Source organism: Pipistrellus hanaki, assembly GCF_964339955.1.
Source record: "Pipistrellus hanaki genome assembly, chromosome: 14".
Taxonomy (NCBI): Eukaryota; Metazoa; Chordata; class Mammalia; order Chiroptera; family Vespertilionidae; genus Pipistrellus; species Pipistrellus hanaki.
This window is the reverse complement of record NC_140516.1, coordinates 33077075-33093182: the sequence shown is the minus strand read 5'-3', so window position 1 is coordinate 33093182 and position 16108 is coordinate 33077075. Positions and strand designations below refer to the sequence as shown.

At 38.3% G+C, this 16108-nt stretch overlaps 1 protein-coding gene and 1 long non-coding RNA gene across 4 annotated transcripts in view; one reads left to right on the top strand and one right to left on the bottom strand.

Annotated features, from left to right (window-relative positions):
* The first annotated feature begins 1457 nt into the window (after positions 1-1457).
* Positions 1458-5539, top strand: LOC311632627. Its single transcript, XR_014796817.1, has 2 exons — positions 1458-3861; positions 4070-5539. It is a non-coding gene; the product is annotated as an uncharacterized lncRNA (long non-coding RNA).
* MARCHF5 (membrane associated ring-CH-type finger 5) overlaps positions 4562-16108 on the bottom strand; it is a 47364-nt gene continuing 35817 nt past the window's right edge. For all 3 annotated transcript variants that reach the window (XM_084904354.1, XM_084904356.1, XM_084904355.1), the window contains 4 exons: positions 15858-15988; positions 8131-8314; positions 7844-8010; positions 4562-7405 (listed from right to left, as the gene is read on the bottom strand). In XM_084904354.1, coding sequence (XP_084760480.1) covers positions 7289-7405; positions 7844-8010; positions 8131-8314; positions 15858-15988 — 599 coding nt within the window. In that variant the 3' untranslated portion in view covers positions 4562-7288. The remainder of the gene's footprint in view (positions 7406-7843; positions 8011-8130; positions 8315-15857; positions 15989-16108) is intronic.

Sequence of the window (16108 nt, the reverse complement as noted above, 5' to 3'; positions counted from 1 at the left end):
ACCCGGGACTTTTCAGTCCGCAGGCCGACGCTCTATCCACTGAGCCAAACCGGTCCCGGCGATCTAAGCATATCTTCTTTGGCGAGGGGTATGTTCAGATCTTTTGTCCATTTTTTAATTGGGCTGTTTTCTTCCTGTTGCGTTTCAAGAGTTCTTTGTGTATTTTGGATACAAGTTCTTTATCAGGTATGTGGAATTATTCCCCCCTTTTGTTTTAATTATTTTTATGTTTAAATGTTTGTTTCAACTGGAGTTCACTTTGGAAAAGGGAATTTCCGGATGGTTACTAGTTGCTCCAACACTGATTAATCCATCTTTGTTTTCACTGATTTAAATGCCACCATTTCCATACACAAAATTTTCATTTGTATCTAGGTCTGTTTTTGGACTTCTAGTCTTTCCAATGTTTTGTCCATTTATACAGCAGAGCCACAGCTTTAAAGTTTCCCCTTTTCAATAAATTCAAGTATAGGAGGCTAGTACATCAATATCACCCTTTCAGAATTTTTCTCAGGACAGTACGGCTACCTGTCCCTTTCCTCCCATTGGTTGAATTCATATTCCAAGATCCACCTCTAGGAAGCTCACCCTCTTGCTCCCATTGATCTCTTCTGTCATCGCACTTTTCACAATATACTGGGATTTGCTTTCCTTCCTGTCCCTTCTTCTTATATCTAGAACAGTGCCTGGCCCACAGTAAGCATGCAATCAGTGTTGAATGTTACAGCAGTCCTTATTTTTAATTCTGAATTTCCTGGGCCTAGCATAATATCAGATACTACAATCTCGGGAAATGTTGACTCAACAAATGAAGAATAAACCATAGGATATGTTGGTTTCCTGCTTTAATAAGTTATAGTATTAACAAAAAAGTTACAGTATTGTGTCAAAATTTACTCGTGTAAATTGCTGGACAAAGCTAGTTCTAAAATGTTCTATTAACGAATCTTGCCCTAGTCAGTTTGGCTCAATGGATAGAGTGTCGGCCTGTGGACTGAAGGGTCCTGGATTTGATTCCGGTCAAGGGCACATGCCTGGGTTGTGGGCTTGAACCCCAGTGGGGGGTGTGCAGGAGGCAGCCAATCAGTGATTCTCTCTCATCATTAATGTTTCAATCTCTCTTCCTCTCTCTGAAATCAATAAAAATATTTTAAAAAAATAAACCTTGTGGGAAGCTAATATTGTTTCAATAAGCATTTATTGAATACCTACCAGAAGATCTGCTTGGGGGAGATGCAAAATTATTTTTCAAAAAAATCATATTAGTCTTTTGAAAGGAGAAAGTATGGTCACACACAGTTCCTATGTTATCATCTTTAAAAAGTAGAAATCTCTAATTGATTTTCAGTTGTCCTCTGGGAAGATTTAATTTTTAATTACAATGTATCTACATAGTTAAGGAAAAAATATAAAACGTACCAATAAAAATCTCCCTCTTCCCCAACCTTCACCCTCCATTTCCAAACCTCCTATCATTTTCTTATGTGTCTTCCCAGAGATTTTTAAAAAGTATAAACTAATATTTAGATCATCCCCCCACCCCCATTCTCTACTAGTGACAACATACATCATCTTGATTTTTTCCTTTTAACAATTTACATCAGAAATATTTTTATATATAAATGTAAAGAGCTCTTTCATTTTTTATAGTTGCATAGTATTCCTTTATGGATGTACCATTATTTATTTTACCAATTCCTCACTGACAAACATTTAGGTTGGTTCCAATGTCTTTTTATACACATTGCTGTGACAGATTAACTTTGTAGATATGTTGCTGTACTCAAGTGCATGTTAAAATACATTCCTGGAGTTAGATCTGAGGGTTCATGCATTAGTAATTTTGACAGGTACTTTTTTTTTTAAAATATATTTTATTGATTTTACACAGAGAGGAATTGAGAGGGATAGAGAGTTAGAAACGTCGATGAGAGAGAAACATCGACCAGCTGCCTCTTACACATCCCCCACTAGGGATGTGCCCGCAACCAAGGTACATGCCCTTGACCGGAATCGAACCCGGGACCGTTCAGTCCGCAGGCCGATGCTCTATCCACTGAGCCAAACCAGTCCTGGCTTGACAGGTACTTTCTAATTGTCCTCCATATCAATATACAGCCCAATCAGAATATATGAAAATGGCCCATTTATTATCCTGTTTGCATGGTATTAAATCACAATGGCCCTTTCTGTGAATCAAATATATCAGGGTTAAATGACTGCCAAGCATGTTCCAAGTTATTAACTGAAAAGAGGTTAAGATGGTTTCCCTTCGGTGGAGGGGGGGCAGGGGTGTTGGATAGACTAGGATGGGTTGCTTACAGAAGAGGACGCTGGTGGCTCCTGCAGCCCAGCTCCAGCCTGCCCACAGTCCAGTTCTTGTTACTCTTCAGTCCTCCTTCAAAGGGTGTGGATCTCGGCTTTGGGGGGCGGGCAGAGGCCTTCTTTTAGGCATTTGTTTCCTTATTGCCTACTCTCCCTCAGCCTAGAGACAATGGCTTTCATTGCCCCTACTTTTTTTTTTTTTTTTTTAATAGTCTTTTTTTCCTGCCTTTAGTATTTACTTATCAGTCAACAATTCCTTGTATTACATTTCCCCTGTTATTTCTCTCCTGACATACCACGTGATCATTTTGCAAAAATACATCAAGATTTGCACTCTAAAACAGTGCACTTTTCCAGGTCTTATTTTTGGTGTACCATTATGTGAACTGATACATACAGGTACATTTGAATACTGATGAGTGTTAGAAGACCGTGGACGTTACCTCTGTTTCTGTAATAGGTTTTTGCTAATTAAACTAAACTATAGACAGTCCCATTTAGGAAGGGCAAATCTACTGGCTCAAAGTATTCCAAGATGGCCCACGAGTTTGGTTCATTTGTGGAATAAATTCCCACTCTAGCCTGGGCCAGTGTAGCATCCTGAACACAGGAAGGCCATGGGTCTGATTCCTGGTCACAGCACATTACTAGGTTGTGGGTTCTCACCCTTGTCAGGGCACATACAGGAAGCAGCCAATCGGTGTCTCTTTCTTTGTAAAAAGTTCTCCTTGTATGTATCTAATGATCTTGTGGTGGTAACACCACAGTAAAACGCACATCTGTTTGTGTCAAGACTAACCATCTCAAAGCAGGCTTATTCCTCATTTTACCCCAGGGCCCAGGTGCTCAACAAGCATCTGATAAAGTAGTACATGTTGATTATCTTACAACCACTCAGCTGCAAACCTTCCCTCTGCTCAGGGTACCGCATTTGTTCTAGGAAGTTAACAAGATCTCTCATCACTCCAGTTCCAATGGGGGTGTGGGGTAGCAGGTAATAGAGGAGGCAACCTAGAGAAAGGGTTATAGGCAAACAAAACTCTGCTTAAAGAGGCACAGATTTAGTTTCTCTGCCTATCAAACTGTCCTCAAATGTTACCTCCCAATCAATTTTATAAAGGCCCGGTGCACGAAATTTGGGCATATGTGGGGTCCCTAGGCCTGGCAAGCGATTAGTGCCTACTCGCTCAGTCCTGATTGACTGGGGCCAGGATGGCCGGGGCCTGCCACCTGCTGGGGGTACAGGGGAGGGACAGCGGGAGGTTCTCTGGGGTAGGCTATGGGGAGGAGGGAAAGAGGGACCTAGGAAGGTTGGCTGGCTATGGGAGCACACTGACCACCAGGGGGCAGCTCCTGTGTTGTCTTCCCCCTGGAGGTCAGTGCACATCATAGCGACTAATCGACAGGTTGTTCTGGTCATTTCAGTTCTAACAGTTGCTTAGACTTTTATATATATAGATTTTATTGATAAGGAAACTGATGGTTTGCCTGAGGTAAAGTAACTTGTGCTACAACTAATTTAAAGTATCAGCTAGAGTACATGTGTCAAACACAAGGCCCGCGGGCCAAATCCAGCCCGCCAGGCCTTGCAATGTGGCCCGCACCTCGCTGTCATCACTGCACTCCGCTGTCAGTTTATGACATTGTCAGTTTATGACTGTTCAGTAAACCATTCGGCCCGAGATTTAGGCTGGATTTTAGATTTTGGCCCCTTCTCTGATTGAGTTCGACACCCCTAAGCTAGAGTATGCATCCAGGACTGTCCAACTGCTGTTTCTCCTCTATTAGTGTTAATAAAGAAATGATCTAGAAACAAAACAATCCCCATAGATGGAAGGGTCTGTATTTGATGTCTTCATTCTAAAAGATTCTCACCTACAATGAAACTGAAGTTCTTAGTATCTCAGGAAACAAATTGTGTTTGTGTGTATGTGTGCTTCCAATTCACTTAAACATACTTTAAGATACCCCATGAGACTACCCAGATTTTGTCTAGTTGCTTGTTTAATCATAGTCTACATGGCTCTGAAGATAGGTGAGATGATACATTAAAAAAATTAGGGTAGCATTTAAGCTACCCTAATTACAAAATTAAGACAAATTCTTCTAATAATTTCTTTAAAAATTCAGATTTTTTCTAAAATAAAAATCTAACTATTGTCTTGATAACTATTATTTAAAAAAAGAATTATGTAGGTACAGAATTGTTTTGGCAGTTCAACAAAATACACCTAGAGAACAGAAATATTCTTTATTTACCCTAATCCAGCCAGTATTGAGATAGTCTATATTAAAAACAAAATGTTTAAAAAAATTACAGCAGTTAGCAAGGCAGTGACTAAGTCACTAAGTTTAATTATATATATTTTCACAGTCATTTGATAATCATGTAATGAGGAACAATATTTTCAGCCACTTTGGAGATAATTTTTGCAAAAAGAATTCTACTAGTTGTCACTGAATTTCATGTAAGAGGTTTAAAACATTAATTTATAAAAATTACATAGTAAAGCAAGGTGAAGTTGAAAAACACAAAATATACCCACCTATCCCCAAAGTCTACAGTGTCCTTTTAATCTGTCTGCTAATGCTTTTTATTTCATTCCCTCTTCTTAGAGAGTGAGCAGACTATTTAGCAATTAAGAATGGCTGCTCTATAGGTGCTATTTCAAGCCTAAAGTGCCTGTTCCTTTAATTTCTCTTACTCCTAGAAATATCTTTTGCGGATGAGTATTACTTGCATCCCAGTGAAGAAGAAAACTGTAGCTGAGAGAGAAGTCATTTGGCCAAGGTCAGGTTATTAAAAGCAGAATTAGCATTTGAACCAGGTCTCCCAACGTGAGCCAGCTCAGCTCTTGTGTTGCTTCACGAGTGCAGGCCTCCTTGCTAAAGAGAATAGGACATGGTACTTCTTGAGCTAACAAGGCTCTTTAGATGCGAGTGCTTAATTCCAAGGCTAGAGGCCCCTCGTGGTCCCCAGGCACTTGCAATTACGTCCCCACAGCCCTAGAGCCCCTCTTCTCTGTCCCAAAAAGATTAGTTGTTTCTCTCACCCTCCCAAACCCTGATGCCAATAAGTCCAAGCAGCTACTTCCCCATTCTGGACATTAAAGTAGTAAATGGGAAACTGTGTGCTTAGTTAACTATAGTAAAGGCTGCTTAATAGCTGTTCTATATAACAAAATTATACAGGAAATATCTAGTGTCTTTTCTCCTTAAAAACAAAAGAAAAGCCAATATATTTTATAATTATAGTTATGTGATCTAAGTTACTTTTATATAGATTTTTATTTCCCCTTCAGAACTATAGCAGTGTTCTTAATAAGGTCCACTGTCAGTCAAATATTCCCTTCCTCCCCAAAGAATGACAACTTTAAATGTTCAATAGCCATTCACATCAACATATTATAACTCAAAACATCCACACTATAAAATTCCGATTTTAAATTACTAAAGTTAACATACATTATTGTAGTCTAACATAGCTCAATCTCTATTTGCTCAGTCTCCTAAAGTGGGGCCACTCATCAGGAAGAGGAAATTTATTGTCATCATGCATTAGATACTGTAAACAAGAAAATAAATAGGGTTTTTAGAACTAACTTTTAAAAACTGAATTTTAATTAATGAAAATAACTGCAAAACCATTCAGATTGCTGAATAACATTAAAAGGGCCACTATTAAAAATGGCTTAAAATAAATAATTGCTTCTTAAAAATTAATATGAAACTGAATAAACAGTGATTATTAAGATACTCCTCTTATCAATATGACAAGCAATTAAAATCTAAAAACATCAGTATTGGTTTTTAAAATAATAAATTGTCTTAAGCCAAAACCAATGACCTCGATATTTACTCAAGACTTATTTTCATAAGCATCTCCTCACTGACTGGAGTAACAACAAAGAGCTCCAGGCCTCACCTTGGTTCCACTGCTGGTTTCCTATCTGCTGAAATTAGCTGTAAACCACATAGAACCAAGCCTGTCGTATTCACCATTGTATCCCACAGCACTCAGCCTAGTGCCTGGGCAAACGGGAGGTGATCAGCAAATACCTGAATAACTGAATCAATGAAAGAGAAGAGTAAAATAACTTTATTGAAAATTTTGAAAATCGTTCTCTGTGCTCAAACTACTATAATCCGGCAGCTCTAATTTCTAGAAATATGGATTTAAAAACCTTATCCCGTGATGGAAGGACCTGACACCTCTTTCTCTCTCTCTCTCTCACACACACACATACACACACAGTAATTAAGACTGCATGAGTCAAAATTACATTATGAACTATGAGATGTCAACATTATATAAATAATATTTAATAGTGAAAAAGTGATCTGGAAGCCCTGTGAATTTTTATCCTACACATTTTTGAGGACATCACATGGGTTTAAAAAAAAAACAACAAAATCGCATTTGTTCAGATAATCATTTAAATGTTTACATACATTTTTGGTTTGTTATTTATAACTAATTTAATTTACATTTCCTCATATTAACAAGTACTCCTGTTTACATGTAATCAAATCATGCCAGTGAGAAAAGTCCTCGGTACCTTCATTGAGTCGCCAATTCTATGGAAACGCTGAATGTGAACATGTACAAAAGAGGCCTGGGAATAAAACAGCATGGGCATTTTCAATATTTGCACAAGTCGATCCTTACATTTTTGTCTGAAGAAAATACGAACAAAGCCAGGTTTCCCATGCTAATATAATGGTTCGGACGACTGCCATAAAAGAAGTACATACAGAATAACGAGAACGAATCACATCCGTAGATTCCGTGATTTCTGAGAGGAGTTCTCCGGCCCTAAGTGCTTTCTTTATTATAGTCCTTAAAAATACGATAGCAGCAGCTTATCACAAGTCTCCACTACTGTGCATTAATGATGGAATCAAAACAACACAACAGACTCTTAGGGGTGAGAGGACTGCAGAACGACACGAAGTCACAGTTTTATGCTTCTTCTTGCTCTGGATAATTTAGAATTTTGCGGTGTGCCTGACGTAAATATTGCTGCTGTTTGAAGTAAACCTTGAATGCTCCTTTTATGGCAACAAAAGCAATTCCACCCTAAAATAAAAAGGAAAATTAGCTTTTTCTAACACACATTTAGAGAAATAAGAGTAAGTTTACTGAGGTAGCTGCTATTACTGTCTTTATTCTACAGGCACAGAGAAGACAAGACACTTGTTTCTCAGCAAGACAGTATCTGTGATAGGGTTTGAGCCGCAGGCTGACAGAGCAGAGGCTCCTCACCATAGCCTTGCTGCACAGGGACGGCGTGAGGGTTCCTGCATACCCGGGAGAGAAGTCACCCACAGCACTGTCTGGAAGGCCAGCGCTACTGCCGTGACTCTTCCCATTTCATTGCTACAACATGACAGTGAGGATCAAACAGAGGAGCCCCAGAATATTTATATAGTCTCATTGGTGTTTGAAAAATAAGAATATACAATTCATTCTCTTTTGTATAGTCACTTTAAAAAAGTAATATTAAAGCCATCTTACCAAGATTGTCCTTTGTAAATTAGAGTTAACACTACTAAACATCAGTTTACCAACTATAGTCGCAATAGTAGGAAAGACAAGGGCTCCACACAAAATTCGGGTGGCAGAGACATGATCTGCTAAAGGATTAGCCTCAGCTGGAATTCGAGGAACAGGACAGCCAATCCCTAGAGGGGAAAATGCAGGGTATTAGCTAATAAATTAGCATAGCAAAAATACCTTTGTATACAGGGATTCTTCCACAAGATTAATTTGGCATGCTGTTACAGCACAATTCAGGGCCTTACCTGGAAATATACTGTTCAAAATTTGTAGTTTATTTGAGTATTTGCGCCATAGTCTAAGCACATAATCCTCCCAGCGAATCATCTTGCCTAATATCAGCATGACAGGAATAGTAGGAAGTCCAATTAAAAGGAATAAAGGATCAGCTCTCTCCATAACATCCAGTCCTTCTTTATGGCCTACGACCTGTGAAACAGACAGCATTTGCTAGAATCATTTCTTTAGCTAATGAAGAGATGTGGCATGCTCCAGCTCAATTCATTTTAGAATTGCTAAGTGTCTACAGAATACAGAAATAAAAAGCTTAAAAATTAGCTGAAAAACTATCAGTCCAGTTTATTTATAAGAATTGTCTCTCATTCAAGGTGGAGGGGGGCACCTCTCAAGAGATTTCATATTACATTAAAACAAGTTTTAAAAATGGTTGACCCTTGCTGAAACTGGTTTGGCTCAATGGATATAGCATCAGCCTGCGGACTGAAAGGTCCCAGGTTCAATTCTGGTCAAGGGCATGTACTCTGGTTGTAGGCACATCCCCAGTAGGGGGTGTGCAAGAGGCGGCTGATCAATGTTTTTCTCTCATCGATGTTTCTTTCTAACTCTCTATCCCTCTCTCTTCCTTTCTGTAAAAAAATCAATAAAATATATTTTAAAGAATGGTTGGCCCACATTGATTACATTTGAATGGAGGCAGGGAGGGGACTTCTGGTTCTTTTTTTTTTTTTTTTTTTTAATATATTTTATTGATTTTTTATAGAGAGGAAAGAAAAGGAATAAAGAGTTAAAAACATCGATGAGAGAATCATCGATCAGCTGCCTCTTGCACACCCCCTACTGGGGATGTGCCCGCAACCCAGGTACATGCCCTTGACCGGAATCGAACCTGGGACCTTTCAGTCCACAGGCTGACGCTCTATCCACTGAGCAAAACTGGTTTCGGCGGACTTCTGGTACTTGCTTCCAGTCCTCTTAATTGATTTGGTTTGCCTGAGCTACTTTAGGCCATATTTGTCTTCTAGCAGAGGATCTGTTTTCCTGTTCTTCCCACTAGGAGGTAGGCATAGCCAGGCCAGGGGCAGGACCTGTCTTTAGGAGATAGCCTGAAAACTCACTTCTCTGGCTCTTTCTCCCCATTGGCAATGTCTGGGATAGTGAAACCTCGGTGGTTGGCTAAATGCTTGCTCTCCACATCTAACTCTCCTAAAAATGCAATTCTAAGGTCTAGGTTTGGGGGACTGCTGTGAGGAGTTGTGGCTACAGGCTCCAGTCATTTTCTCCCTTCTAGAACTTTCCAGTGCCCTCTTTATGGGAAATGAAACTAAAACAGTACTTCCCATATCCCCTGGATCTTAGGGCTATTTATCAAGTGGTGTAGATGCCAGAGGGCAAGAAGGACATGACTAATTGGCATTTGTGAGTCCATATTTCCCCTCGCAGCAGAATCCTTTCCACCTGCTGATCACTCAGCCTTACACTCCTCTCAACACCAGCACTTTGTTGGCGAGCTTATTTTTAACTAAGTGATTTTCCTGGCAATTCTCTTTTGAAGGTCTCAAATGATGTCCCTTTAGTTAAAAGTTTCAATTGCTCACAAATTAAAAATATTTATGAGGGGTTATTCTTGGCAGTTAATAGGGGAAGGAGGGAGACCACTTTAGAAGCCCACCCAGGTAACACACTGTGAGGCCGACAACCTGAGAGTAGGACACGACTGTAAAGGACTCTATGTAAGTTTTTCTGATCACTCTTGAGGAAGAAAGGATCAGAAAGGACCCTGTCTATATTTTTTATTGCAATGAGGGGAAAAAGAAGGACAGGCAAAGAGGAAAGGAGGTAGGGAAGACTAGAAACTACTCAGAAAAGAAAGCTCATGAGATTTTCTTTAAAAATGGCATGCCCTTTATGTCAGCTACCATAGCACCTTTTTTAGGTGGACTACAAGATGTGAAATAAGTTCAAGCTGAGAATCATCAAGGCAGGTTGAAATTCTGGAAGACAGTCTCGATCCAGGTAAAAATATTTTATAAGAGTATGTGGAGAGCAGAGACCGGTTTGGCTCAGTGGATAGAGCGTCGGCCTGCGGACTGAGGGGTCCCGGGTTCGATTCCAGTCAAGGGCATGTACCTTGGTTGCGGGCACATCCCCAGTAGGGGGTGTGTAGGAGGCAGCTGATCGATGACTCTCTCTCATTGATGTTTCTAATTCTCTATCCCTCTCTCTTCCTCTCTGTAAAAAATCAATCAATCAATCTATCAATCAATAAATAAAAGAGTATGTGGAGAGAACCAATATAGGTGCCTTTAAAATTTCAGTCAGGGATATAACCCAGACTTGCACTTGGTTAAGTTCTCTAAGATTAATATTAAAGGGCAGGAGGCTAGCCTCTTCAAATTGTCAAAACCCATGGCATCAGTACCTGATACTCTTCAGTGTCTCTGGGTAGAAACTTAGCAACTTCACATCTTTTTTTAAATATATTTTATTGATTTTTTTACAGAGAGGAAGTGAGAGGGATAGAGAGCCAGAAACATTTATGAGAGAGAAACATCAACCAGCTGCCTCCTGCACACCACCCCCGCCCCCTCACTGGAGATGTGCCTGCAACCAATGTACATCCTTTGACAGGAATCAAACCTGGGACCCCTCAGCCCATAGACCGATGCTCTACCCACTGAGCCAAACCAGTTTTGGCGCAACTTCACATCTTGCACGTAAAGGGTGATTGTCTTTGAGTTGCTCTAAAATGAAATAGTCTGGCTCACAATATTCATAAACCTAACTCAATACTGGCAGATTAGCCAACAGACCATCTTTATCTATAATGCTTTTCTAGGACATTCTATTTTTTATATCATTTTATTATTTTCAATATAATGATCACTTTAAAGTTATAACTGAATGTGATTTAAATACTCTCAAAGAATTAGCAAACACATTTGAAAATTCATTTGCTGGGTTATGTATTCTGTTTAGAATTTGGGGTTTGAAATACAAAGCAACTTAACAAAAGGAATATAAACAATCCAATCAAAAAATGGGCAAAGGACCTAAATTCTAGTAGACACTTTTCTAAAGAGGACATACAGAAAGCCAAGAGGCATATGAAAACATGCTCAAAGTCACTAATCATCCGAGAGATGCAAATCAAAACAACAATATGTACCACCTCACACCTGTAAACGAGGAATAATTGATAGTATATATGACACAATTCTGTTGCAAAGATTAAATGCATTAGTGCTTGAAAGGTCTTCAGCCTATTGTCTTTTCAATAAAAATGTAAGTGAAATTCCTATTTAAGTTCCTCACAATTAACAGAAATTGAAACTATGACTTGTTCATGAAAAAATAAATGGGAATATCTCCAAAATGGACATACAGAAGGCCAAAAGTCATGAAAAAATGCTCAAAGTCACTAATCATCTGAGAGATGCAAATCAAAAAGACAATGAGATACCACCTCATACCTGTTAGAATGGCTATCATCAACAAATCAACAAACGACAAGTGCTGGCGAGGATATGGAGAAAAGGGAACCCTGGTACACTACTGGTGGGGATGCAAACAAGTGCAGCCTCTGTGGAAAACAGTTGGAGTTTCCTCAAAAAATTAAAAATGGAACTACCATTTGACCCAGTGATCCCACTTCTAGGAATCTATCCCAAGAATTCAGAAACACCCAACAGAAAGAATATATACACTCCTATGCTCATAGCAATGCAATTCACAATAGCTAGGATTTGAAAATGGCCTAAGTACAGTTCACCAATGCTGAAAGGCTAAGAGTTTTAGCAGATGAGTGGATTAAAAAACAATGGTACATCTACACAATGGAATACTATGCAGCTGTAAAAACAAAACAAAAAACCCTTACTATTTGCACATGAATGGACCTAGAGAGCATTATGCTAAGAAAAATAAGCCAGTCAGAGAAAGTATCACACGATCTCACTCATCTGTGGAATCTAATGAACAACATAAACTGAAGAACAAAAATAGACCCAGAGACCTAGAAACGTTGAACAGACTGTCAAACCTCAGGGGAAAGAAGGCAGGCATGGTGGAAGGTGGGGAGTGGGGAGATTAACCAATGAGCTCATATGTGTATATGCATAACCCATAGTCATAAACAAGAGGGTGGAGAAGGCTTGGAGGGAAGGGGTTGAGAGGGCAATGAGGGAAAAAAAGTAATACTTTCAACAATAAAGAGAATAGTTGTGATTCCTTAATCTGATTTACCTCATAGTAATAAGAGAACAAAAGGAAAAGTAACAGCAAAGTGTTAAAGAGAAAACCCTAAATACTGCTGATGGCACATTACCTAACAAATATGCTCAGGGAGGTAAGTCTTCCTAATGCTCTCCAGTAACACACAGTACTACCTACTGTCCACGATCTATCTCATTTCTGAGCTTAAAAAATAAATCCTTTCATGCGAGATAGTACATGTAAAGATTATTTCTAAATGATAACACCTAATATATAAATGTATTATCATAATTTCAAGATTTTTTCTTTTTTTTTTTTACTGTCACAATTAGCCATCATGTTCATTTTAATCTCTGTACTTGTATCATTTCTTTCCTCTACCAATCCAAATTATTTCCTTCAAGGGTCAGCTCAAGACTTATCTTTTTCATAAATTCAAATGATTTCTCACTTCACTGAATACAAGACTGCTTATATAGTCTTCTATGTTCATCACAATTATTTATGGAACCTTATAACTTCTCCAGTTATTTTGTCCATCTTATCTTAGACTACGTACCTTGAGGCTGGGGATCAGGGCTTTCAATTTGTTTTATATTTTATGGAGACTTCCAGTCAGTGTTAACTTTTTGACTGAATCATACCAATATTGTTCAAAATATCATGATACAACTGGTAGCCCTTTTTGGAGGATGCAAACTATACTCCTTAATTGACTTGTGTTGTTGTAGTGTCTCATTAATTATAAGAAATCTTTGAAGATTGAATTAAAGTCGTCTTCTCAAAAAGAGCCATCCCATTTCTTATAGTCATTTAGGTCTTAAGAGAAATCAGTCTCAGAGTGCCTAGATTCCTCTTCTGTAACAAATATACACCTGTAATGTATAATATTTGTACATTAAATAATGTAAAATCTGCTCTAAGTTCTCTGTCCTAGAATTGTCCTGAACTTCCTTGACCTAATGATGTACCGATAATCATTAGAAACGAATTACTGCTTAGAAAATAATCCTGTTACACCTGATAGAACTGATCATGTAAAAAAAATCAATATTCACGAAAACATTAAAATGTTAACTCTGTTATATGCTACATAGGAATGCATGAGTGTAAGATAGTCTCTACTTTTAAGCAAATTATCTTCTAAAAGGAAAAGTAAGGCCTGAATATAGGAAAAGTTAAATAATTTAGGTAATCTATATAAGAAATATATCTTTTATGTAGGTCAGCATAAGATTAGTTGCCATTTGAGGGGGAAAAAAATGTCACCAATGCAGAGGAAGAAGAAACCACAGTGGGCAAGTTTCATGGAGGAAAAGTGGCTGAACTAAGCCTGAAAGGAGGGTTTAGAGTTGAATTAGTAGAGAGGGAACTGGAAGCACAGGAATGAGGCAGGGACATAAGTCAAAGGACAGAGATGAAAACATCTAAACAAAGTAAGGATGGGCTGGGAGGAGACAACCCAACAGGCTCTCAAAAGAGCATGAAGTAAGACTATGGAGGATTCTACATAACAAAGCAGGTTAAGAAAGCAGGATCTTTTCAAATCAGTGGTTCTCTATCTTTATTTACCACACTCACCACAAATGACATCTTACTATCTGTGATTCATTCCAGTAACTACATCCAGATTTTTGGTTGTCATCAAGATTTTATGAAGAAGCCTTGTAATACTGTTTCACAATGGCTATTGATGGAGCAACCAGAAAGGCTGCTTACTATGGACCCTGATATAGATCAGTTATGTGCAATTTTTAGAATATTACATATATACAGTAAGTCCTCACTTTAATGGTGTCAACAGGATTTGTAACTATATATACATATATACTGATTTTTTACAGAGAGGAAGGGAGAGGGACAGAGAGTTAGAAACATCGATGAGAGAGAAACATTGATCAGCTGCCTCTGCATCCTCTCCACAAGGTACATGTCCTCAACCGGAATAGAATACAGGACCTATTAGTTCATGGCCTGACGCTCTATCCACTGAGTCAAACGGGTCAGTGCAGGATCTGTAACTTTTGAAAAAATTTATTTTTATTGATTTCAGAGAGGAAGGAAGAGGGAGAGACAGACAGAAACATCAATGAGAGAGAATCGTCTATCGGCTGCCTACTGCACGTCCCCTACTGGGGATCAAGCCCACAACCCAGTCATTTACCCTTGACCAGAATTGAACCTGGGACCGTTCAGTCTGCAGGCCCACGCTCTATCCACTGAGCCAAACCAACTAGGGCAGGTTCTGTGACTTTTAACTGAAATGATGAATAATGAAATTAACTTGACCATAGGCTAATTGATTTAAACAAGAGTGAAATTCCTACAGTATCTTATCAACATAACAAAATGTTGTTGAATGAAACATTATTTGAGGACTTGCTTTAACTTGGTTTTCTTCCATGCACTAATTCATATGAAAGAAAAGCAAATTATAGCATTTATAAACATAAGTGTGTTTATTGGGTTACTAGAATGGAAATGCTTAACCAATCTAGGTGCTACTTTTGAGCAGTACCGGTACTTAAGGCAGAAGAGATGGTAAGCTTGAAATAAGATGTTGAAAGTATTATTTTAGGAAGATTCATTTGAAGGGATAGATTGATAGAAGAAAATAAAACCAATTAAGAGGCTCCTTTAGCTATCCAGGTTATGATGGGAGAATGACAAGAAATTATGAGGTAAAAACTGTGGAAAGGAAACCACAGATTTAAAACATCAAAATGAAAACTGATTGGTCTTGGTCAGTGGACTGCATATAGGGAGGGCTATGCAGTAGAAAGTTAAAGGCTAAGAATGTAGGCTATAAATTGAGTAGGTGAAAAAATAATAGGAATTAAAAGTATAGATAAATTATAATAGGGACTAAGTTTAGGTTTTAAATTGAGAAAAGACAAGTTTGATTTCATAATATTGAGTGTGAAGCCATAAGAAGTCCTTTTAAAGGAGAAGGATCATGCTGCTATTGTAGAAATGGATACGAGGAAAGATTAGGGCAAAAGACATTGATCAGAACACAAAAAAACAGAGATGATAGTTGAAAATATTTAAGGACGAGGTATATAATGAAGAGTCAAGGGCCTGGGATTAAACCTTAAACCTTAAAATATGTCTATAATCTTCATCAACAGTTACTGGAAGCAACAAACTTTCTAATCAACAAGACACTGGTTATAAATTGTGGCAATTCTGGATATTAAACGACGTTTTATATACTTTCTTATTTTTAGATCACAAGAAAGTTATTATTTGTACAAAATAAATTTTAAAACTCCTTGCCCTGGCTGGTGTTGCTCAGTGGTTGAGCATTAATCTATGAAGCAGAAGATCATGGTTCGACTGCCGGTCAGGGCACATGACCAGGTTTGGGGCTAGATCCCCAATAGGGGGCATATAGAAGGCAGCCAATCAATTATTCTCTCTCATTGATGTTTCTCTACCCCTCTCCCTTTCTTTATGAGTTAAAAAAAAGAAAAAAAAAGAAAAAGGTAATGTAATTGAATTAAGTAAAGTAGTGAACCTGCATTACTGTCACTGCTCCGTAAGTCACAGCTGTCCAATAGATAGAGCCAACCATGATTCCCGCTGCAGCAAATGGACAGGCTTTTGAGATCAATCTGTCTGCAAGGTCCAAGACGTACACAACTGGACCTATGATACAAAGAAAACAAAGTTTCAACACAGGACAGATTTTTAAAAAATACTTTTTCAATATTTCCCATAAATCTGATGGTTGTTCTGATGCTTTAGAAATAACTTATAAATGTGATG